The sequence below is a fragment of the Argiope bruennichi genome, chromosome 7, assembly GCF_947563725.1.
Source record: "Argiope bruennichi chromosome 7, qqArgBrue1.1, whole genome shotgun sequence".
Classification (NCBI taxonomy): Eukaryota; Metazoa; Arthropoda; class Arachnida; order Araneae; family Araneidae; genus Argiope; species Argiope bruennichi.
In genome coordinates, this window is record NC_079157.1 from 52,190,810 (window position 1) to 52,218,170 (window position 27,361).

Sequence of the window (27,361 nt, forward strand, 5' to 3'; positions counted from 1 at the left end):
TCTGAATGTAGTTTCGACGATGAATTTTTAAGATGTAATTTTAATTAAATAAGTCTGATTTTTAACTAATCAGTTTTATTCAAAAATGTAAATTTAAAATAATTATTTTTGATATTTTTCTATATATTAACATTAAATATTTATGTTGATTTACATAACTGCGACTGATATATAAAAAATTATGTAGTATAATATTAATCCATATTTATATATATGTAATTGAATATCGATTTATTGAATATCCAGAAAGATTAACTTTGCTGTTATAGCGTCTACGCCTGTTTAAAGAGAATGAAATGGGGATTTAAAAATGTTCGTTTTTAAGCCAATAAATACAAAATTTTTTAAAAATCTGTCACGTTGAAAAAGGTTTTGAATGCAATAGATATAAACTGTAAGTCTTTTAATTTTTTAAAAAATATCGTTTAATATTATAAATACAAATAATTATATATATAAATAATGTTTAATATTATATAGCAAATATTATGTATTTATATATATATATATATATATGCGTGTGTTATGTGTGTGAAATAATTTTTAATTATCTATGTTCTGAAAATGACTTGAACTTCGGCTTCCTTGCAACTTGAACTTCTGAGTTACATGGGTTATTATTAGTCCACAGAACCAAACCGCTGAGCAGACTATATAAGTTCAAAATACTTTCACACGTTTTTTTCCTTTCATTTCCTCTTTTTTCTCGGGTTTTTTTTTTTTTTTTTTTTTGTGCTACATTTGTCATGCGTGTTAAAAGGAAATCTAGATAATAGATAAATATTGGATTACTCCTTTGGCGACCAATTGGTTTACCGGAAATATTGGATATATGGTTCTTTTAAACATAACTTCATGTTCATGATTCCGTCAAATTGCCAGATATTAAAGCCATTTTACTTTATTATTTTACATATGCCCTGTTCGTTCGTTGAGTACATGAAACTTTCTAAAGGAAACTAATCGATGACATCATAACTCTATTAAAAAGGTAAATGCTCATTTAATGTCTATCTTGAAAATACCGTTACTGTTAAATTTACTTTTTTATTCGTTTCGAAAACTCGATAGATATTTAAAAAAATCTTTCTTCTTTAGATGTAACCAATGAAAGAAAATTACCATTTCAATACTGTATTTAATAAAATGACGATTATTTTGAGTTTCAGATAAATAATGTAATCTATTGTTAAAAATTAAGAAAAAAAAATCATATATATATATATTTTAATTGTCAGAATTTAAAAAAAAATTGCACAACTATAAAATTAATTTCACTAAAAAGATAATTTTTCGAATTTTAATATGACGTAAAAAATCATTTTTCATCTAAGCCTGAAAAAAATATCAAAGCAAACAATTATAGTTTTTAATTCCTTTTAATTGAATATTTGGGCTTAAAATTATTATCTTTATTCTTATTATTCCAAAATAAAATCACACTTCAGAATATGAGATTAAGAGAGAAATTTTTATTAATAATAAAGATGAAAGTTTGAGGGTGTGTGTTAGTGCTCTGTAAGTCAGACTATTTGACTTATAGCCCCATAACTTAGCATTGAAGCAGTTAAATCTATATTAGTTTCATCATATTCCTTACTAGGCGTTCAATTTAATCATAAATCACAAGTTTTTAAAAAGAAATGTTCATTGTTAATTTGTTTAAATTTCAATGTTTTTATTCATTAATTATATCACATTCTTTTTTTCAGACTTATGATTTCTGAATATAACAGTGGCTTAATATTGATTAAATAAGAGAATTTTTTAAATTACTTATTGGAACAACTTTTTCAAAATAATATGGTAAGATTATGCAATGCTACTTTTAAAGTTTTAACTTATTAATTAGTTGATAAACAAATGTCCTCAATTTAGATGACTTTTATTTTATATTATTAGTTTCATCGGAAATAGTAGAAATTAAAAACTATTATTCAATTATTAGATCACGATGTATTTCAAAATATGCTTTAAAAATTTAAATATTAATTAATGCAGTAATTGATATTCGTTCATTCAGAAGAAGAGAGTCGAAATATGAAATTTTTCGTTTTTGTTCTTTGCTTGGACGACTTCAATAACGTATTTTTCTTTGAGACATTATTTTACGATTCAGTTTCAATATTTAAGACCGGATAAAGCAGTCTGGGCAATCGTTCACATCCAGCCGTCATCCTATAATCTCATGGCAAACCGGCTTAAATTGATAAATTTCAAAAGTTTATTCTGTAGAAATTCCATTTTCTTCTTCTTTTTTTATATATAGGGGCTTTTTTTCTTCTTTAAAGTGAAGCATATCAAACCGAAGTTACACTATTTTAAGAATTTAGTTCATATGAATTTCTGAAATATTATTTAAATAAATTAACAGAAAGGTTAACATTTTTCAAAGGCAAACATGATGATTTCCTTTTACTAAAATTTGTTGTTGAAATTATTAATATATTTAAAAATATATTTCAAATAAGGGCATTTTTATTCAGTCATGAGAGTTTAAATCAGAAAGTAATATTTCGCTTACTTCACCAAATTACAAACGTTCAATTTTATGTAGCAATTTAAATAAATAAAACAGAATTTATTTTTAGATATCCATATTTGCTATTAAAATTCCATCCCATTTTCAAGATTTTGGGGATATTATTCGTTATTAATATACTTTTGTAGACAACTTTATGCAAAGATAAGTTAATGAAACAATATCTTAAGAATAACCTCATTAGAATTTTATAAACGATTTTTACAACAAACACTGACTGCATAAATTACAAAAAGTTAACGTAGTTTAACTCAAGATAATTTAATCCATGTATTTTTTATTTTATAAAATATGTGATAAACGGCTCATTGCTGCTAAGTTCTTTTTAAATAAAATGTTTTGTCATCGTTAGAAATTCACTTTACAAAAATTAATTTTATATATTATTGAAAGACATTTAATCAAAATCAAGTATTAATTATAAACTTTTCCTGTTTTATTGAAATGTAACAGATAATTCAAGAGTGATTGAATAATTTTATATGAATTCTAATACGATACTTAACAGAGTTCTGATGGAACAGTTGAAGCTAGAAAATTCAATATTTAATTCAACAATAGAAATTGAATACATCTGCCAAGCACTGATATAAAATAACAACAACAAAAAACAAAACCCTCAAAAAATCAACTACATTGCAAATACGTTGAATCTCGGGAACAGAACTGGTTCTTCTCGTCTTTTTGGTAATTAAAAAATGCAGACGATTTCAGCACACCGAATAAATGTTTTGTCTATGATTTTTGTTCGCCAGATTTAAATGATATTCTAAACGCATAATAGTTTTCGATTAAAATCTAGAAATAATATTCTGCTTCTTAGTTAAAACAACTTCTCTTTATTCACGAAAATAGAACTCTTTTCTTTGTTTTTCTTTCTTGTTTCTTCTCCCCCACTTTTAGAAGTTTTTCTTCCCTCCCTTTGTCACAAGGAATATTTTCCGCATCACGGAACGTTTTTCTATTCCTTATTATGCTTTGAACTTTAGATTTGCGGACTTTAGTGATGAATCTATTCGGTTTACTAATTGTGCTTAAAAAATTCTATCTCATTCTTTTTTGTATCGAAGTAATATATATTGTATTTAACATATATATTGCAATAATTCCACTTAATATTAAATGAATAAAAGAAAAAAAAAAGCTTTTTTTTAAAAAAATTATTTGCTATTGACTAAATTTATATGAGCCTAGTTACATAACAAAAGTAAATAGGCAAGTCATGTAACATCACTGCATAATTTATTACTTATGTCACATGTGTTGCTACTTTTTTCCTTATATAAAATGTATAAAATATTTCAATAATAAATCGTACGGCTCATTTGATAAATACCACTTAGTATGAATTGACTTCACTCCGTGCGTAAGCTTTAGGACACATTTAAAAGTAATAATATTTTTTACTTTTCCTTTCAAAATAAGAATTTAATCAGGTTTTTTTTTTTTTTTTTTTTTGTACCGCAAATACATTTATTCTTTAATTTTTTTAAAGCTTGAATAATGAATAATTTTAAAAAGCTGGTATAATGACACTGGTATAATACACTCTGATATAATGACTTTTTAAGCTTATTCAAATTGTATTCCAGATTAATTTAATTTACATTAACTTATTCAAAGAAATAAGAAATGGATCTTAACTAGAACACTATTTTTTATGATTAGTTTTGAGATTTTTATTTTTTAACATTTCTTTTCCATAATCACTACATGAATGTCAGAATAAATAAATTAAAATTTTCAGAATCTATCTATTTATTTTATATTTTTTCATTCTAGACATTGAAATAAAAAAATTTCAAATGTCGAAATTATTAATTATTTTATAAAACTAAATAATTTTTTTAATTGACTTTTCAGTATATATCTTTCTCCGCTCTTTTTTTTACTGAAATAAGGACTTTTAAAATCAGTAACTGAAGCTTGTTTAAAATTCGAAGTTCTCATCAATAGTAGATGTACTTTTACATCTAAAAAAATCCCAAAGATATTTCAACAGAAATTACTTTTTCCATTATATAACTGAGCAAGCATAACTATAGATTTTTAATTTCTTTAGTTTTTCTCAACTGAAGAGTCAAAATTTAAAAATTGTAACCGTTTCATAGTAATGTCATGAAATGATGTGATTATCGCCGTGAATAAAAATTGTTGAAAGAATGAATTCAAAAAAGGAATTAAACTTCCATATTACTTTTTGCTATTTTAAAAAGTATTATTCTTTTTTTCTTATAAAGGCAGAGCAATTTGCAGTTAAGATAATGATTTTCTTATTCAAGTGGAGCAGTCAAATAAAAATCAAAGAATATTTTTCACTTTCATTTATCACTGTAATACTGCAATTCATAAATTTCCAAAAGAAGTTAAATGATTTGAATTTTTCATTATTTTTTTTAATTATAGGAAGTATAATAATATTTCCTTCATCTAAACGTTCGTTTTGTTATATAGAGCTATAATATTTAAAAGCTGTCTATTCACTTAATATAAATCTAATTTGAAAGCTCTCAAATTAAAATGATTTAAATCTTTTAAAATTATTTTTTTTAAGAAAAAGCCTGATATCTAACAGAATTAGAGATGAAATTAAAAAAAAAAATCAAATGTAAAGTAATTAATTTGATTTTCTCTTTAAAATTTATTTACATTTTATGATGTATTTTTTATTTATTCAGTAGCTCTCTTTTCATAATTTTAACTTCAATTTAATAAAATCTGAAAAAAAGGACTAATGAGTATTTATTTGCAGAGAAATTAATTTAAAATAAGCTAATTAGATGATAAATTTTTCAGACACTAATCAATATTTTAAAATGGTTTAAATTTGGGACAAACGAGAAAGAAAATTATAAAATATTGAAACAATGCCCTTTGAAAAATTTTATTACAATTATAACGACAGAAATATTTTTGAGAACTTTTAGTTATTTAAATTATGATTCAGAACATAGTTCGATAACTTTTGAATGATTTTAATCACATTTAAATTATTAAAAATCTAAATATTCATTTACTTTGCACAAAAAATAATAACACGAATAAAATTGCTATTCTTAACGATATCGTAAATTATGATCCAAAAAAAATGCCATCCTCTAAAGAAACTCTGAGAAAAAAGGATGATTGTATTCAAGATTTTTAAAGATATTTTATAATGATACTTAAATTTGATCCTAAATGAGAATCATTTTCTCCATAAAATCAGCAGTTTTCATTTTTTAAGTATTACATATAAATCGATTCTTCCGTATTGATTTTAAAAGCAATGCCCCTTTTCCAATGCTTTTTTTTTTTCATTCTTCTGCTTTTTTTAGTAAATTTTAGATTTTTTTGAATAATTTCAAAGTATTCTGTTTATTTATTTTTAAAAATGTCATTTAAACTTCAAAAAGAAAATATGCCTTTTTTAATTGCACTAGTTCCAATAAATTTTTCCTTCCATTTTTCTATATACTTGTTCAATGCCATTCATTGCTTCACTCTGTCCAAAAAAGACCGTACCTACTTGGATGAGAACTATTATTCTGAATCTGAACTGTGATAAATGCTAATACTTTTTTATAGTTTAAGCATAGATTATTAATTTTATTAAAAAAAGTTCCGATTTAAGTAAAATTATATTAAATGTTTTTTAAAAAAGGAATTAACTGCTCAGACAAAAAAGTGAATTTTATTTCTCTCTTCTTTTAATAATGCTTCGACTGTAAATTTTCGAATATTTTCATTACGAAAAATATATAAGAAAAAAATATGCGAAGTGTGCACATTTATAAATATATTTTCGAAATAAGAATCTATAAAATTTTTCTTCCCTTAATAAATGGTGCTGCAAACGATTTCTTTTAATAAATTTTCTTCAAAATTAGGAAAAAAAAAAAAAAAAAAACATTTTTTTGAAAAAAATATATAAATAAATAATTTCTAGAAACAGCTTATAAAAAATAATATTTTTCATAATACATTATAATAGTAAGTAATATTTCTGAAAATATTAAGAAATAAATATGTCTTTCAAATCTAATAACTGTACTACACTGTAGGTAAAGAAATATGTAACATGCAGAAATAGTAGCATTTCCATGCAGCTGAAAGCAGAATCAGTACAGATATTGATTTTCATTTTAATTTATGATGAATCGATAAATAAAAGTCGTTTTCTAATTCTATTGAAAAGAATCAATTAAGATATAATTAGTAATATTTTGATTAATTTTATTTATGATTTTTTTGAAGATGAATTATTTAATACAAAGGGAAAAATTTGCATAATATTTTAAAATTTAATTTCAACTCAAGTGTTAAATATTCTGAACAAGCTAGTGAAAAATTACTTCTTAATCACTCTTTTAAACTTTTAGTTTTTCGAAAGCTAGAAAGGCTAAAATCGAATATAAACTTGGTCTCCGAAAACGGTTGCAGTTCAGTCGTGCCCTCTGCATTTCTTCTTCATCATCTCATTCATTGGTTTACTGTTCTAACAAGCCCCTCCTTCCTGGCCCCTGAAAGGTTTATGTACGTTTTGGTTTCGTAATACATTTTTTCATAAAGCTTATTCTTTTCGATTATAAGAATTTTTGAAACTTAATCACCGAATTTGAAAATTTATAGCGTTTTAAAACCTAGGAATCAAATTTACTATAATGAAAGCTTTCTACAGGGAAAAATAAAAAAAAGTTTTTGCAATCATCTCAAATTTATGAAAAAAATTACTGAATACATTTCAAAACTTGTTGTATAATTGCATTTTTTCTATAATTATTTGATGTTCATTATGATTTATTAGTAATTTATATTTATCTATTCTATTTTCATTTACTAGTTTATATTATTTTCACGTAACTTGAAAACTACTTTTTACATTGGCATTTTTGAAATAAATCTTTTTTTTTTTCAAAATTATACACAGAATTGTTTTAAACTTATTTAAATAAATGGTGTTTTATATTTATTTCAGGTTGCAAAATTTCATACTATTTCCGTTGTGATATACATATATTTCTTTTGTAGCCTTTTCTTTTCAGGAAACTTTCAATTTTTTTTAATTATGATTATTTTGATTTTAATTTTTTTATCATTATGAAAAATAAGCGCAGATCGTATTTGTCATAAAAATAACTGTTAACAATAAAAAAAAAACATATTTTATTTGGAATATTTTTGCTATTAAGATTCTAATTTCTCTCAGAAAATAAACATTTATGTAATTACATTTTATCAGAAAAAAAAAAACTTTCTGCAATATCATTTAATAATTTAATGTGCTTTTGATTTTTACAGGAAATTTCAAGATTTTTGAGTTATTTCTTAGATTACTATCCATTTACTCATTTCTAATTTGTAAGAAAAATGACTACGATCTTATTTCCAATGATTAAATAGTTATTTGTAAAAAATGCCAGCCTTTTACTTTAAAAAAAACAAGAAGTATTGATAACAAAACCAAAAATGCAGTCCTTTGGACAATTTCCATCTATTCTTAACCGTAAAAAAGACGAGAGTTTTTTTTTAACGTAAATAATATGTCAAATGATAATGTTTGCGTTTGAGAGTATTTTCTAACCCTGTAGATGTAGTACAGCGTCGCTTTGTCGTATGTGGGACTCATTGGTGTAAAATTAAAATCATAATTTTGAATACTTAATACAAGTTATGGGTAAGTAAACTTATTGTCTGGTATTACTAATATGATGTTTTGGTTTATTAGTTGAAAATTAAAATCGAACTCTATTTTTTTTAATTCTGTTAAATTCAATTTTGTAGAAGAATATCTAAAATTTAAAGGCACTAACCTTTCCCGCCATTTTGTATGAGTTATGGCTTGGTGGCTGTAAGCTGCTGCGCACATTTGCATGAAAAACTAATCGGCTTGTATAAGTTGTTCTTGTATTAATATAAGTAGTTAACAGCTATTAGTTAACTACGTGAACTTTGTTTGTTGCATCAAACACATGTTCTTGCGTTGACATTCGAAATGTGTACATTAGTTTCCAACCCCTAACGGTTCCCGCGTTTCTGCTGCATCGAGTTTATGGATTCTGAACAAAAGCTACACGGGGATGTAATGGGTGGGGGGAATTAGTCCCCAAACTAATCGATTGGCAATTTTTTAATTTTTCTAAGGTTGGAACACATTTTTTTCGTCGGTTCTCTCTTACTTAAAACTCGTAATAAAACATTCTCATGAACGCGCATTTCAATTCAGTTTTTCTTTGTTTATAAATTTATCATCATTAAGCCTTTTTTATTTTTTTAAATGCTCAGAAGATACGCATTTTGATCGGTATCGATTATTTAAAGTAAGCTTTCAAACGTCTAATACAATGGCAGTTTAACCATCTTTTGAAAGATTTCGATACATATTTTCGATGACCAAGTAACCGAAACTGATTTGTTGACAGATAAAGTGAACTGTAAACAATTAAAAAGAGTGAACGAGGAGCATGTTTTCCAATAAAGGTCAGATTTTTTTTCTTTTCTCATTTATTTCGGAGCATTTTTATGATTGCAGTGCCATTTTACAATTGGATTGCTGTAAAAATAAATGCGATTATTAATTCATTTTCTTAAATTGGTTGTTTTTCGACTTAATGGCATTTTAATAAGCTGAATTTTTCATTATCCTTCGTTCTAATGAAAAAATGATTGTTTAAATGTTTTTTTATAAAAACATTTTGAAATATTTTTATTATTTATTTTATTATAAATATTTGTTTTATTTAATTTTTCTTTTGATGTGTATTTATTTCCTCAAATTTGTCTTCATTTAATAATTGTAATTCTTTTTCTTTTCAAATTTTCTTCTAATATCTTCATGTTTTTTTTATCTTCTTTCATTATATCTTAACCTATATTCTGTTCTATTCTCCCTAATTGCTTATTGAAATGAATCTATCTTAACAATTTAAAACCTGTAATAGACATTTTCATCAGAAATTTAACATTAGATTTTATAAAATTTTAAATTTTTTTTTCTTTATGAAAAAAATATTTTTGACGTGATAACTTGATATTTTGAGAATGAATTTATCAAATAATATGTAGAATTCATTATTCATTCCTTAACAGAATGTATAAAAATTCTTCATTTTCTTTAGCATTTAAACTGTTAAATTTTTATATAATTAGAAATGATAGGTTCTTTGATTTTTGAGGTTTTATTTCTTTTAAAGAATTATTTATATTAAATATTAAGTTATTTTAATTTGATTAATGCTGAAAACTTTTTTTTTCTATTCATTATACGTTAGCGCTTTTCATGGCATGATTGTTTTTACCTTTTAGAGGCATAGGTTTTAATAATTTTCTTTAAATTTGGCCACTAACAAATAACTGATATATATATATATATATATATATATATTGAAAACTTCAAAATAATTAGATTTTTGTGTAGCTGGTTTTATATTCATATCTTTTTGAGGCAATACAATGAAGTTATAAAAATACAATATATTACAGTAGAAAAAAACTATTCATTTTATTAAGATCTTTTTACCTATTTATGACCTATTTTATAATTTAGGATACAGAATTTAACATCTTGGTGCATTTAATTTCTCTTGTTATCATTTTTGAGTTAACTTTAAATGCTGCTATTATGTATACATTTTTAGGAAATATACAAAATTATAAATTAATGCATGCTTAATTTTGCATGAAATTATCAAATTAGCCCTGTATCATGTTGCATGAGAGAAATGAAAAAAAAAAAAATGTTGTAAAGGTGTTCTATTACTTAAAAAAGTTAAGTGCACTACTTCTGCAGTAGAATAAATTTGATTGTTTGGTGCAATATTTCAATAAATAATCTTTCATTCTATATTTTCCAAATCATCTTTGAGCTTTCCTGTGTTACGTTTTGAGCCTCCCCCTTTTGACTAGAGAATTGTACTAATTTCTAATTCGTATTTTATAATAATAATATTTTAAAACATTCTACCTATAGATAGATATTAAATATAAAACTTATATTTATTTATTTAATAGAATTTTTAATGTAATATCATTTAAACATTAGCTGATAGAACTTTTACTCGAGATTTGAGGGAAGGTCATTATGACTGAGGAATTTCCATCCATTGATCAAGGGTGGAATATAACCATATTATTTGTTCTTATTGAGCAATATTATTATGCCTTGGGAATGTTAAAAATATGATCCATTTTTCTGATTCAGAAGTAATTGGTAGTTTAATTAATCATTTGGAAATTTATTATGCACATGGTTATTAATTAAAATATTTTCCATTTTGCAGAATATATTAAAATTACAACTTATAGAAGTTTAGATTTTAAGAAAGTTGAATTGATGTTTATTATCTGGTTTTTGTGAAATCATTTTTGGTTTATATTTTAATCGGTGCAAAATTTTAATTGTTGATTATACATTAGTTTTTATATCTTAAATGATTACAATTGCATACTTTGAAAATTTAAAAGAAGTTATGATTTTTAAGAGTTTTTATTAATTTAATGTAAAGAAGGTTCCCCCCCCCCCCCTTATTATAATCCCCCCCCCTTATAAAATTTTTTCAAGAATGTGATATTAGTATATTTAAATTTATCATTGTCTTATCTTGATGGTAAAAATATAAATAAACTTTCCAGTAGTAATGTTGGAACTATGGCATTATTTCTCAAAAGAATATATTGTCCTCATTTGAATAAAAATCATTATATTTTTTTTTTATTTTGCAATATATATATATATTTCATTGTCATTTCCTACAAATTCTCTACAGTCTGTTGCAACTTATAAATTTAATTTTCTATTACCTTGTTACAGAGATGTCTGTATTTCACTAAGTGACTTACTTTTAGCACAGGTGTGTATGATGTACTAAAAAGACTCCTGCTGCTGAGAATGATATTATAATTGCTTTTAATAGCCTCTGCAACTGGATACTGGTTTGTCAAAATGTTTGGTAGTAATGCATGAGTGTAAAATTTGAGCTCTCTGATATTCACTTTAGGAACATAAGTTCAGCAATTTCTCTGATCTCTTAAACCTTTCTCACATACTTATGTAGATTAAAATCAAGGATACTAAATTATAGAAGATAAAATCAACAGGCCGAGACTAAAATATTTCTGTTTTTCAGATAGTCATTCAGAGAATTATTCAAAAATCCATGCTTATAGTCTAAGATTTCTTCTGACTTTCAAATTTTAATATTTCTTCCTTTTGAATCATTGAGTAGAAATATAATGACCCAATTCAGTTATGAAATTATAAAAAAAATACCACAAGAGTTTGATTTTTGGTATAAATTCTTATCAAGTTCAAGGAATTTCAAGCATCAAAATCTGGAACCAAGCTAGAAAAGTGATTCTCAACGATTGATTTCTTTAGATATATAATTAAAAATGCAACTAAAATAAATATCTGTTTTTGTGATTAGTGCGACATGATGAACAGATTATGTGGAAAATACCAAAGACAACTAAGGGGAAGATACTTAGGAAATAACTAATGTAAAAGTCAGGTTATAATATCAATATAAATTATGCTTTTAAAATTACACAATATAAATTCTGTTTGCGTTTACTTGCCAACCCTGATATAGTCTGATACTGTACCTAATGTTTGTCAATTCTAATTAAAATTTTTTAAACTGCTCTAGTCATTTGTTCAACATTAAAGCTTAACGTTTTCAGGATGACAACATACATTTGCTGGCCAGTCTACCTCTATTTCAAAACTTCACTATAAGAACATTCTTTGCTCATATTTCCAATATTTAAATATTGGTTCAATATTTCATGTTTTGATGCCAAAGTAGCAGCTTGATGATCAGCATTTCTTTTCAAATTGGCAGATTCTCACTGGGTCTTTCTTCACATTTTTTTCATCTGATATCACTAAATGCCCCATTGCTATTAAAAAAAAAAAAAAAAAAAAAACATTGCGGGGTTAACACATATGTTGCTTAGGTATTCAAATGATTGCTAGCCAAGAGAAAAGTTTGTGTTTGAATTCTAAATGTTGAAATACTTAACTGTTAGTATATTATAGAAGTTAATTTTTTATATGTAAATTTCTTACAATAAAAAAAAATTACTTGCAGTGTGACTTACGTATCGTTTTAAGTTAAGAAATATTATTCGTAACAGGATTTCATAAATGGTACTAAAAGCATTTTCAATATTGTTGGTAATGTTAAACTTTCTTAATTACCCAAAATCTGTTTCAAATTTTTAAATAGAAATTTTAAATGATTCAATAGATTATTGAAACATTGTTTTAAATGCATCTCGCATAATTTTAGAGTTCAATTTAAAAGAGATTAAATAATTAATAATAAAAATGTCTGAAAGAATTTTATCAAGATGCAGAACTTTTCTAATAATTTCAGTGTGTCACTAATCTTAGTTCCACTAATATTTTTAAAAGCATTTTTATAAAACATGGTCCAAACTTCATGAGTTCTTACCTTATATTTTTGTATACTGTTTCGATTAATTGTGGCATAAAGCCAACAATCTGATCTGTATAATTTTGATTTATGTAAGATATTTTGTTAAAGTGCATATTTCTTTCTAAATGAAATTGGGGCTTCAATTAACACATCCATCGCTAATGATGAAGTAGATAAAAACTCCATGAAAAGACAAATATCAATTCTTCCGGCTGTTGACATTATTTATACAAATAGCATAGGAGTCAAGTTCGCTTTTACTGGAATAAAAAATATACTAACATCAACAGGGAGACCATGTGATATTTACATGATAGGCAGCTAGCTCCATCCAGGAAGACCATGTGGTTAACTGAATTCTTAACAGACTCTACTTGTCCAGATCCATCAGGAAAGTTAATGGTAGTTGCAAACGTGATAGGAAATATGAATTGTAAACAAGGTTAAAAATTTTGATGTAGTCTGTTATGGAGAATATGTTCTAATTATGAGAAATATATACTTTTTTGTAAATGGTTATTTTTGTAACTCTTTATTAATTAAAATTTGCTTATATTTATATGCAAATAGAGCCAGACTTGCATGAATTCCACATGCATACTTTTTATTGTTCTCGTCTATTGTATATTTCCGAGGTATTGCTGCATTTTTAAATCTTCAGAAGCTTATTTTATTCCTTAGCAGAAAGCAATATAATTTTTATACACAATTTGTTAATTGAAACATACTTAGGCATTTTCAATCTATCTTTTAACATATTTGTTTCTTCCTATTTGGTCTCCCTTGTATAGGATTTTATTCTTTTTAACTGTTCTTTCAAGGACATTACCACAGATACAGTTTCAATGAATTTTAATTGGCATGTCAGTGTGGTTGAGAATCTTTATCTATTAAAGAAAGGTACAACTTTTTAATCTGTTAGTTTAGGCTTATTATCCTGTGTATTAATTCTGTTGTCAAATGATGCATGATTAAATTGATGAAGTAAGTGTCAGTGGATAGGATTTTTTTATCAACATTTTATTATTTAGATGTAACTCTTGCCAATTTACATAAAACATGCCATTTGTTTAAAATTAATTTTATAGAATAAAAATTGTATAAAATATTGAATTTAGGAAACTGTTTGGAATATTGACAAGTAATTATTAAATTGATTTTCATTAATTAGAAGTCAATCAATTGCAGTCAATTCATTACAGGTCGATGTGAATTCAAAGTCTTGCTCTAAAATAATAAAAATTTTATTCCTAGATTCTAATTTTTAATCATATACCTGGTGTTTTATTATTCGATGTTTGAGTCAGTATGCTATATGCCTGAAATAATCAATTATTAAATTTTTACATTTCAAATTATGAAAGATGCCCCCCCCCATCATACTATATGAAACTAACAAAGTATGCATAGTTTCTTTAAAAATCCTTAAAATCTGCTTCTTTTTGGTAGTCCCTATATCAGGTGTTTAAAGGTGCTAATTTTTTTTATCCATGAGCTTATATTTCTCTTCTGATGGGGGGAAAACAATCCCATTTCATTGCAGTAGAACTCCTGATAATGGACTGTAATTTCTGAAGAATATCAGATTTCTCAATGTTTAACAAATTTCAACTAATCCAGAATTCAGTGGAAAAGATTTTAACTCAATTTAGGGAAATACTGATAAAAGTAGAAAATACATCTTTTTCATTTAATCGATTCTTCTATTTCCTCTTTTTGCTTATTTAGACAGAGAGAAAAATCCTTTCTTCTTATAATATTAAATATTCGTATAACACCAGTAATGTTGTTTTTCAACAGTTAATCAGTATTTTTCGATTCATGATTACTTATTTTTAGAGCATTGTTAGTTATATTTTGGTATTATTAGTAAAATATTTAAATACTTGTCTTTCAATTAATTTTTGCACAAAAGTTTAGAGCATTTTAATTATATCCCAAAAAAAATGTGTATTTCATTAGTTGTAGACTTCCAAAAGTGATTATAATGAATGATTCAATCTTTCCAAGATAAAAGTAGAATGTTTATAATGCTCTAAAGTTACTTATAGCTCATTTGTTACTCCTGCCAAAAAATATGGAAAATAAGCTAATGCCAAAAAAATTTGAACTTTAGATTTTTCTCAATCTTCCAGATTTAAACCTCCAAATAAAACAGTTTTGGAATTATGCCTGTATGTGTGAACATGATAACACACAAATCTTTGGAATTTCTTAACAACAAATTTTCAGATTTTTATCAAATTTTGAACAAATTTATTTCGGTGATTTTTTTTGTCTGTTTATTTGAGTACAGATGAACACAATAGCTTCACAGCACTATATCGATAAAATGTGATGCATAATTTTAGCATCAAAAGTATATATTCGTATTAAAATTTTGAACCAAATCTGTCAATAAATTGACCATCTGTTGTTCTTTATGTTCACATACATATAAACGCTGTAACAGAAAAATGCAACAACTTAGATAAATAAAATTTGGTAAGTAGTTTCTCTAATTGTAGCACTGTTACAGAAATTTCCAATCATACTTTTTAAAAAATTATTTGGGTCTCTAAAAATCAAAATCTGTGTACTCTTGGTTTTTACAGCCTTGCTGAGAGTTCCTACTTTTTATGCTGGATTGAGGGGTGATATTATTATTCTCATGGAATATTGGAGAATTATTTTCAGCTGGTACAGAACACATTAAGCCATTTTTTTCCAAAGGTATCGGAGTAACAACCCACTTTTAGCTTTTTATGTATCTGATATTTATTGACGGAAAGGAATAGAAAAGGGAATTGCTGAAATGGAATAAAAAGTTAATGCACTTGTTCAGCAAGCTAGGAACTTTTCTCTTCTATCAAAGAAATCTAATGAGTTGGGAAAAGTTATTTTTGAGAAAACCGATTGCATTAAAAGAGTTCAGAAAAAAATCTAAAGAAAATATGAAAATAACCTGTTATTAATAATTTAATTAAATTAACATAATTTTTTTTGAAAAATTGGAATGTTGATAAAAAAGCAATAAACTTTCTTTCTTTTTTTTTTTTTCCATTTTTACTATCAACTGTGGTGTTATTAAATAATATATTTTATGAAAGCCTTTTAATAAAAGTTTTCAGATGAAATTTACATAAAACATTTTTTTAAATGACTTAATTTCAGTGTTGGTGTAAAATATTTGATAATTGCTGGTATAAATTGCTGCTTATGTTTGTATAAAATTGGTCATTTTCTTCGTTAGTATCCAGTTTATTTTATTCTATTGAATTCAAAGTCCTGTGCTAAACTATGCTGCTTTAAAATTGCCTCTTATTTTTTTCCTTTCTAAAAGTGTTTATTTTTTAAGGTGAAATTTGTCTGTACACCCAAAGAAAGTGTGTTTAGAAAATTTTTTTATGGAAGCTTTAAGAGCATTAAATACTTTAAATGTTTAAAATATGATTCACATACTTCACCTCTAAAAAATAAAAATGTATGCCAAGAGATTCTTATAGTTTCAGTGCTGTTCCATTTTCTCTCTGGTATAAATTAAATGCTGATGATTTGTTGGAATGGAGAGGACATTATGTTTGACTGAAATTAAACTAATTTTAGTTTCTGACAGCTTGATTTCAATAAAACTGGGTGACAAATAATATAGATTAATTATTATTAATATCGGCTATTCTTAAGCTACAATATTCTTGTATGGTTTATGAAATGATTTTTTGGCTGTTGTATGCTTTGTCAGTATCTTCTTTCTGATTCTTCTGAAATAGGAAGTATAGTAATAAAATTTTGTTGAATAACACAATTTTAAATAAAAGTTTGTTATATTGATCGTTAATAACCAGAACCTGCACATCGTGTTCAACACATGATGAATGTCAATGAAATCGACTGCAATAACATGTTAATATATTTTTATTAACATGTTATTGTTAATATATGCATATATATTAACAATAATATGCATACTGTTACATACATATTATTAATATGATATATTGTTAATATATTTTTTATTTTTCTTATAAAAATTGAAACAAATAATTTAAAATGAAAATGCTCCAAAATAAAGAAGACGATGAAATAAGAGATTTTAATTAATGTCAACTTATTAATAGTAGTAAATAATTTTTATTCATTTTTTCTTCCAATTTGATTCTTTACCAAACTCCCATGGATCTGCATTTCTGTCACTGAGCTTTAAACTATATATACATGAACTCATCAGAAAAATAATTAAAAATTAAAAAAAGAGGGGTATTTTGATTTTTCTTTTAAATAGGAAAAAAGTTATTCAGGTGATGAAAAAAAAAAAAAAAAAGAAAAGGATAACAAAATTAGATGCCAGAAATTTAATTTCACTTCTTAAAATGTTTAAGAAAAAATGACTAATTTTAAAAAATTTCTGCAAAATTCAGTTAAATTGCATCACAGTGCAAAACCAATTTTCTAGAATCGGTCTCTTAATTGGTACACATTTGAACTATTCTGATGGTGCATTTGGTTCTATAATTATTAGAAACATTGCTACTTGTTAATATGTACAAAAAGTCATCTAAAACAACACAAAATGTTATGTGAAAAAATTTTTACATTAAAACTTTACAATTTGTGCTTCAAGGCTCATTGAATCACTGTTAAAATTTTATGTTTATATAAGCTCGATGAATGTGTCATAGCTCTACATGCATGTACACATATATACAAAAATTACCTTTTATAAATATAGACTAATAATTCCCTTCACATTTATTTCTGATTTGGGGAGGAGTAATAGAATATTTTTTGGTTAAAACTTTTTTTTTAACTATGGCATTAATTAACAAAAATTTGAAATACTTTTGGAAAAAATTTAATTACTTTACATCTACCTTGCTTTAAATGTTGCTTTCCATTCATATTGTTTTGAAATTATCAGTTTTCAAGTATCTCTAAGTAATAGTGCAGTATGGTATAAAGAATGCAGTATTACTAACATTTTATAAATTTGCCTATTTGAATATATACTGACTGGAAAATGCTTTTTATCAGTTTTCATTGGCAAGTTTTTTTAAAAAAATTATGAAACTTGCTAAACTGTGATGTTTGTCGTGTTTGGTTTTAATTTTAAAAAATTGTATTCTGATGGATCTTTTTATCTAGTTTTAGAAATAAAAACAGTTAAATTCAGAGCTAAAATAGTTGGATACCCATCTAAATTGCATCCACAAGGAAATAGCTTTATCCTAATTTTGTTCAATATCCTTCAAATTTTTTATTTATTATAGTAAAGCATTTTCTTTTAAGCAGTTAAGTCATTTTGTTGCTTATTATTATTTTTGATTAAAAAAAGTAATTTCAGTCGCATTCTTTTTTTTTTTGCATGGACTTTGTACAGCTTTATTGAATTTTATACATATATTTAATGCATAATAATCCAAAAGATATTTAATTACTGTGATTAAAGGTTACATATTATGCAAGTTTTTATCAATATGTATATTTCAAGAGATTAAGAATATGTTTCTAATATCTAAAATTTTTTTAAATATACTTGGACACTTGATAGAAATGTCTAAATATTGATTTATAATTGATAAATATCTACACTTGAAAACAGTGTACATATTGGTCTCTGTCTGACTCTTAGTCGTATTTTGCCAAATGAAAATAGTCATAATCCAAATGAAAATAGTAGAAAGCATTAATATTCTTACAAATAAAATAATTGAATTATTAAATAGATTAATTTTTAGATATCTTATTTTGATAACTGTGCTGAGGTAAAGACTTGATTTTTAAAGGAAAAGCTTGTTTTATTATTATTTTTTTCAATTCTTCTCTTAAAGTTTCTATTTTATTTTACTGTAACTTTCAGTTTATTAACACTACTAACTTTTCTACTTTTTATTTAAATAAATTTAATTAGTTATTACATATTTTCATCAGTGTAATTTTAATGACACAATTCTTATTTGTATTTATTATGATTCAGCAACGTTCCATTTTAGAGATTGGTAATTGATAAGATGGCCTACTATAATCAGTCAGAGTTTCAGAATCAGTCCATGAGAGGTCAGTGTGTGTGGTTATTTTTTTTTATTATAAATTTTTAAAGAATATTTTTTATGCTATATCTACATTTTCTTAATTGTTCAGAAAAAAAAAATTACTTGATATTTGTAAGCTTTTGAAATCATAGTTTTCTACTTTTACTATTATACTAAATTTAGATCTTTGTTTTGATTTTATTTGGAATTAATTGACATACCTAAAATCCTAAAATAAGTTTTTTAGTTTTGCCAAAAATCTAGGTTTGTTTAAAGGAGTGAAATAAAATTACTTATTTTCACCTAATTTACAACTGAAATTCACAGAGTTTGTTGTAGTTTTCAAACTTTTGATTCCAAGATAATTCTGTTTGAATTAACTTGGGCAACTTTACATTGTAATTACTTATTTTTTCATTGTATTTAAACTTTTTTAAATTGTCAAAGTTAAGCTTCAAATTTTTCTTTTGTGGTAAAAATTCTTTTGATTGTTGCATTTTTTAAAAAATTCAAATATTGCAGATTTAAACATGGGTTATATATATATTTAAAAAAAATACTTTACTTGAAATTTTTGTTTACAGAAAATACCTTTTAGTGGAGTAACTTTCTTGAGGATTTTGGATTTTTATGCTGTATAAATTAGTTTTTTAATGCGAATAAAGCTATATATATGTATAGTAAAAATCCATCAAGATTGGAAAAATGAAAAAATTTGTATGGGGGGGGGATTTGCACTCTTAACCAATATATGCGAAAATACTGCAGTTCTAATTATAAACTTATTGCTAATTATTATATTAGCTTTTGATATTATTGTTAATAAAAGTTTATTCTAGTTTTCAATTAAACCAAGATGCACTTGTTTGTATTGGCTAATTCTGAATAACATCAAAACAAAGGTCTTTGATTTAAAAAAAAAGTATTCTTGAAATCTTATATGAGGGGGATCACAGTTTAGAAAAAAATTGGTTCGCAGAATGTATCTTATGTATGGACATGAACTTTCAAAGAGATTTCATAATAAATGCATGTATTGTAAAATCTTAGACTTTATTAGGGTTTTTAAAATTTAATGTGGTCAACTTTAAAATTCATTTTTTTAATATATATAATTAAAAATAAAGTCAATTGTAGTAAAAATTTGATTTTTTTTAATAAATTGTGAATGAAATTTTTCATTTAGTTCCTCTTTTTTTTTCTTATTGGATCATTTTTATTAAGTTATGGTAATTGTTTCTTGATATCTTAAGAAGCCACCATTTTTTTTTCTCTTCTTTGTACATATATTAACTTGCTTCAGTTAGTTTCAAAGGTTTTTAAAACTTTTTTCCAAATATCTGGCAGTTTATTTTTTTGAACTGGTACAATATTTTATTCTTTTTGATATCAAAAGTTAACTAAATTGTTAAATCGATTAGAAAGTATATAGGGCAATCATAACATAGTTAGCCACTTCAGATTGCTAAACATTTGTATCAGTGTTTTCAAAGTGGTTGTTCATTTCTACACATTTTTATTTTTTTAAGTACTCACAAATGTTCTATAGATGGTGCTTTTATAGCTATGTGCATAGCTGTCAGAATGCTGAAAAACATGTTTTTTTCCCAAAAAGCAGCATAAAATGTTTGAAGGAATGAATTGCATTGTGATGTATTGTCCTTTATGCCCCAGTTATAGATTCGTATCATTAGAAATCGATGAACTGTTTATTATGCTGCCTACTATGCATAACATTCCTATTTTGTAATGTGATACTTCCTCTTAATTCTTTTGTAATTGTAAATATTTCTCTATATGCCATACTCTTTATATTCAAAATATTTCAAACTATACTAAAAGTAGATTTTAATACTCAACAAAAATCACTATTTTGCTTTATCAATTGTTGAAGGTTTTCCCAATGATTGATATAGACAAATTTTTTAGTTAATGCAATTATGGATTTGCTTTCTTTCTCAACACAGTTATTTAGACTCTTCCTGCTTTCCCTTTAAGTTTTTCTTAACTTAAAACATTGACCAATCTATCTTCATTGGAATTCTGAAAAAGCAACTACAACATTACCATGGTTTTCCCCTTGTCTCTGAAAAAAAGTGGGTATGGACCATTAATGTATATTTATCAGAGCTGTTAGTAAATTAGTAAAGCTTCTAAGAATTATTTTTGATTTAATGATTTTAAATATGTAATTTAAATTTTTTAGTGAAAAGTACCCTCTTTAAGACAATTTTGGAACTGTGTGATAATTATATCTTTGGTATCATTGTAGCAATTAATTAATTTACAAAAGCACTTGTAAAAATCTCATACACATTGGCAGAGGGCTTAAGAAATAAAATATATTATTTGCAATACACTTTAGATGTAAATATAAAAGATATGAAGTTTCATTCCTTGCAATGGAATCTTTTGTATCTATAATTAAAATAAAAAGTAATATTGAAAAAAGGTGAAACAAATAGTTGTATGTTTACATGAAGGGGAAGAAAAAATTCAATTCTGTATGCTAAATAAATGCTGAAAGAAAATGTTTGCAATTACCTTCAATTTGGTCCATGTTGTCAGCATGAAATAAAAGTTATGGACCTCAGCTCATTGATCTTTACTATTTATTCGTGTTCCATTTTATTCTTACACTGATAAATCAATCAGTTTAAGCATTAAAAAAAAAAAAAACTGTCAATTAGTGGATAACCAAAAAAGAAAGTTGGGATTTTGCATCCAATAATGACAGATCAAAAAGTCTGGCACCTTTTTTTAACCTTACCCAACATTACAAGCAGTTATATATACTGATTGTAAAGGCATTGAACAATATGCATGCAAAGTTTTGGAGAAAAAAAATTAGTTACTGCTGCAGAATGCTCTGAAAAGGCTTCTCATTTTATGATTACCCTACATTAGAATATAATTTTTATTTCTTGTTCTCTTCAGAGAAATTAATTTCTCAATCGATATTACAGTTCTCTTAATTCTTATTCTGTAATATTCTCTTCAATTATATACAGATGCTTCTTTTTTTTTAAAATTATTTCATTGAATTTTTTTCATTTAAATACTATATAAGTAAAATGGATTTCTGGTTTTTTAAATTACAGTATAAGTTTAACACTTTCTTTTTAAAAATAAAATCAATATAATTGGAACCTATTTCTATCGTCATTTATTTTGTGTTCTTATATAAATTGAATTTAAAATTTTGTTCTTTCTGTTTCTTGAATTCAACTTCAAATATTTTCTCTAACTTGTATCAATTATTAGGTTGTTTTTTTCCCCCATGAATTTTAATGCATTATTTTAAAGCATTTAGAAAATTTGGAAAGATTAAAAATAAATTATTCAAGGATTTGCTTGTTTAAATATTTTATGAAGAGTTCATGTCAGAATTAATTTCTATTCTCTGGTATTTTATTGAAAGCTACTGTATTTCGTAAAATGAATGAGGAGATGAAACTTAATTTTGAAACTTTTGATTATAACAGGAATTAATTTTCAGAATGTTATATTTAAAAAATGTTAATATTTAAAAAATGTTAAGTAGCTGCTCTTTTTTTTTTTTTTTTTTTTTTTTTACACTTGAGTGCTAATAATTTTTTACATAATCACAAATAATTCTCTTGTATATATTATAGATTTATGTAACAAACCTGAATACTAACTTTGAGTTATGTTTTAAGCTAATAGTTGTGTCTTTTGTGAAAAATTACAGTACTACCCCTTCACCTTTCCAGTCTTCTAATTTACTATTTAGTTACAGATATGATTCTTTACTTTCTGGAAAGCTAATTGTTTCATTAATTAAAGTGCAGGATCCCTGTCTATAACTTATTAATTATTAATTGTCTTTACTGTAAAGATGATTTGAATGTCTATCAGAGATATATAATATAAAACAGTCTTCTATTTGTTCTTGTTAATTTTTTAGATCCAGGATACATTTCCCTCAAAATAAAAATATTTTTTTCTTTTTATTTTGGGCTGTGATATCCCTGTTCCATTTACTTGTTTAAGGAAGTATTTCAGAATCGGGAAAAGTCATAATTTGAGTTTCAACAATAAAGCTCTTTTTATTATTATTATTTTGTAACAAAAGCAATTTGTGCTTTCCTGCCAGCTCTAAGATATGTTTGCTATGAAAATGAAAGAGATTTATGAAATGAATTATATTTTTTTATCTTTCAGAGATGTTACTATTTTGATAACAGGCTTAAATAATTACTCGTAAAGAAAAGGAAAGGAATTTTTTGTAAGCTGTATACTCTTAAGAACAGTTAATCAGTAAAGATTTTAAAATATTTGTTTATATTTCATTCTCCTCAGTCCCTTGATCAATTTGCTTAATTATATTATGTAATTGTAGTAATTTAAGTCTTAAATTGAGGTGTCTCTTTATATTACAGATGGCCTCCCTTTCCGACATCAAAATATGTCTCTTTCTACAGAATATGATTACCAGCAAGCTATGGCTCAGCATGCTGCTGCTGTCAATGCTGCGAACAGTTCTTCGTTACATTCAGCTATGGCCCAGATGCCCTCATTACCAGCTGCACTTAATTTATCTGTGAACTCTGTTAATCAAGGTTATTCAGCTTCTGGTCTAGGTTCATCTTTAGGTAACAGTAATGCTGCCTATCATTACTCTTATGGGTCTTTAGGATCTTCAGGGAGTGGGAGTGGCAATAGTGTTGTTGGACAGCATCATGTTGGACATGTTGGTCACCATCATCACACTGGTGGTGGAAAATCAAAAAAGAAGTACAAATTAAACAAAGACGGTATTCCGCCACCTAAAAGAGCAACTACAGCATATATTCATTTTACACAATGGTATAGAGAAGAACTTAAAAGGAGTGGGAGAGAGATTCCTAAGGTAAGATATTGTTTCAGTTTATTTTGCTTTGATTATCGAAATTGCATGAAACATATTATGATTGCATAAATATTTCCCTCCAAATATCCTGTATTATATTATTATCTTAGCGATTCTAACATTTTTTTACCATTAAGTATTATTTTATTGTCTTGAAATATTTATATGTTAATAGTTTTAACATATAATTGATCTGTAAATAAACTTTTAAATTTCGATTTTAATCTGCATTCCATCTATTATGATTTCTTTATTCAATAAATTTATTTAAAAGTCAGATTAAATTTTGTCCCTCTAGTTTGGAATTCAGTGTTTAAAATCTTGTTTGCAAATTCAAACTTACCCTTATTTGATCTGAATACCTAAAATCTTGTCTGTCTGAATTTTGATCTGTATGGCAAATTATGATCTATTTAACAAGCTGAATTTGTTGTAATAAAAGCTCTTCCATTATACAGACTTGTTTTATAAATTTGTATCATTTATTTATATAAAGGGTGTTAAATTTGGAGGAATATTCCAATTCAGCATATAATAAATATGTTTCTGCAAACATAATGGTGTATAATAACATTTGAAATAGCAAATATTTGTCATCTAAGTTTGATGATTGTCATATGAAATAGTTCGTGTTTGAAAGTATGTATATTACTGTCTGTAAATTGTGATAGAAACTAAGTTTGTTGCTAGATTTGGAATTATAGACACTCGCCTTGGGTCATTTCTGAATGTAATTGCTAAAAACAAGACATCCTTCAAAGTAGGCACAATAGCAATCTTAATTGTCAAGAAAAATATGTTGATTTTCCCATTGTCCCTGTGCATTTTTTTTTTTTTTTCAAAATAAGTTTAATTTCTATAATTTTAGTTGAAAGACTTTGCTTATTTGGCCTTTGTTAGCTCTTGAGTTTGATAACCTTTATTTAATTGCATTTCATTATGGCATTACTTTGTAATTGAATTTTATTCAGCTAGTCGAGGAAATACGAGATCAATCTAATGGGTGAGGAACTAATACCATTTTGCAGATCATTAACATGTTCAACTCTGATAAAAATATTGTGCATTATGACGCTTGAAGTAAAGGAATATATAAATGAAATTCCATTTAAAGGATTATAACTCTAATCTATTTGATTATAATAATGATATTAGGCTTAATTTGCTATTTAGAAATATAACTAAAATATTATTGTATAGCTGTTCAGATTACGTTTTTGAACATTTTATCCCCAAGATCCTTTTTGTTTTAATTAATAATTAATTTTTTCTTTTCATATATATAGATTTATCTGATTATTAACTTATTCAATGAATTATTAAAAGATGGTAATGTGAATCATCTATGATATATATTAAAAATATTTAAATATTATTTGTTTAAGTTGCCATTGATAAGGTAGTTTCATAAATTTATGTATTTTAAAGTATTTTTTAAATTCTTTTCAACTATCAACAGGATTGTTTATAATTTTATATGATATTGATATATACTTAATTTGCTTACTTTGTATTCTTTAAATGTTGTGTGTGTGCTGCGTGTGTTTTTTTGCTTACACATGTACTTCTGGTTAACCAGTGCTGGTTTGCTTTTGCTCCAAATATCTATTGGAATTTTTAAAAAATCTTGCATTTTTTTTAATATTTGTGATATTTTTGTCTCTTTTAAATATGTGAGTTATTCTAAAATATTGATTTTGATCCATTATATTTATGTATGTGTGTGATCATTAGAATTAAGGTTATTGCATTCATTTTCACTCTAAAATGTTATTGCAATAAAAAGAAAATTCTGTTTTTCATAGATCATAAAGTAGTATATATGTGATAAATATCAATATATCTTATTTCTAATATAAATCTTGCATACATTTTTTTGTATTATAATTTAATTGTTTTTAGATTTTAATAGTATTATCAGTTTTTTATGTTAATTAATTTTTTTTTCACATGGTGAGTTAAACCTTTTGTTTATCATCTTATTTGTAGAGGATATGCCAAGTATAGAAAAGAATGAATATCTGAAGTAAAATTCTAATATTGAGATCATGGGAATAAAATTGAGATCATTTTTGAAATATGATTTTCATAAGTTAGAAAAAATTTTGCTTTGATTTTTCATCCAAGAAATTTAAAAGAATGATTAATTTTCATTGGCTGAATGCAGGTATGGGAAAAGAATTGTATTGTTCAAAGTTTTGTTGTAAGTATTTTTTTTTCTAATATTGTCGAGAAATATTCCACATGAAATAATTGTTATTTTTTGGTGGAAAATTTTGATGTGCATCTTTTACTTCTAATTCTGCAGTTATAGATACTTCGAAAGTTGTTACATGATAGTTATCATGCTATAGTTTATATTATTTTATAGATAATATATTGATTGAATTTTTACACGTGTTATTTCTTATAATCTCTAAAGGTTAAATGCATGTAGTATTCAAAATTTGAGCTTTAATTCATATCAGAATATAATATAAATTTCTCATTGAACTGTGAAGTAAATATCCTTGTTATTTCATTTTTCTTATTTTACTATTTTGTCTTTGAAAATGGCATGGTTTTATACTGTAAACTTTGCTGTATTTATTTATTTAAATAAATACAACATGAGGTAGGTAAAGAGATAAGTAAAAAAGTTGATTGAAATCATCCTTTGTAGTAGTCTGTTCATGAAAAATATATTGTGAATTGCGCAACCCTTGAAAACTTCTATATATCATCTTGAAGAAAAAAAGTTTTTGAGTTCTTGAAAACAGAAGTATAATATCATTATTTTTTGTTATCAACATAGTGGTGATTTTGTGTGGGAATTTTGCCATTGTTATAAGAAAGCTGCCAACCATCAATCTTTTCTTTCTATGTAGTTTAGGGAGTGGGAGGGCAAGATGCATTACCACAATGGCCTAGAAATATTCAGTAGATCCAGCAGCTGGAGAGTATAACATTTATGTTTTGATGTGGACCTGAAATTTGAATGAGGACAGTTATTTGTATGAAGCTTCCAAAGAGATTTTTTTTTTTTCTTTTTTCAAGAAAATCTTCACCATCAACCAGATTGCTAAAAATTCTCCTATAGTGTAACAAAATGATCTTATTTGTAATCATTTCTTCATGCATTAAGGGTGCTTTGTTTAACCCTTTCTAGGACCGTGGAAAGTATGCTTCCCACCAAATTTATCACTCTTTGTTTGAAATTATGTAGAAAGGTTGGCATAAGTTCTGACAAATTTTTTTAGAAAGACAGAAACTTAGATGCTTCAGTTCTTTATCTCAGACAAAATGATGTGTCTTGATTTGTTACTTAATTATTAATTAACCAAATTAATTAATTAATCAAATTAGATTTATCTAATAAGCTAAATGAATCCTTTTTCTTATTCCAATTTCAAGCCTAAAAATATTTTAACATAATATGACTAGAAAAAAATGGCCCTTTAAAGGGTTAAATGTATGGCTGATCTTAATGTGTATGTTCTTGTGTTGATGAATTAAATTATAAGCGTTACGATCAACC

General features: G+C 25.3%; 2 protein-coding genes across 5 annotated transcripts in view; one reads left to right on the forward strand and one right to left on the reverse strand.

Annotated features, from left to right (window-relative positions):
- Positions 1-8,545, reverse strand: part of LOC129976457 (interleukin-1 receptor-associated kinase 4-like) — a 55,783-nt gene extending 47,238 nt beyond the window's left edge. Inside the window, exon 1 of the mRNA XM_056090046.1 lies at positions 8,335-8,545. Coding sequence (XP_055946021.1) covers positions 8,335-8,396 — 62 coding nt within the window. The 5' untranslated portion in view covers positions 8,397-8,545. The remainder of the gene's footprint in view (positions 1-8,334) is intronic.
- LOC129976456 (uncharacterized) overlaps positions 8,069-27,361 on the forward strand; it is a 39,815-nt gene continuing 20,522 nt past the window's right edge. Inside the window, exons 1-3 of one of the 4 annotated variants that reach the window (XM_056090041.1) lie at positions 8,069-8,198; positions 18,933-18,996; positions 23,375-23,844. In XM_056090041.1, the coding sequence (XP_055946016.1) occupies positions 18,951-18,996; positions 23,375-23,844 (516 nt within the window). In that variant the 5' untranslated portion in view covers positions 8,069-8,198; positions 18,933-18,950. Of the gene's footprint in view, positions 8,199-8,563; positions 9,002-18,916; positions 18,997-23,374; positions 23,845-27,361 lie in introns of those variants that run through there. The other 3 variants (XM_056090042.1, XM_056090043.1, XM_056090044.1) reach the window with 3 other exon arrangements.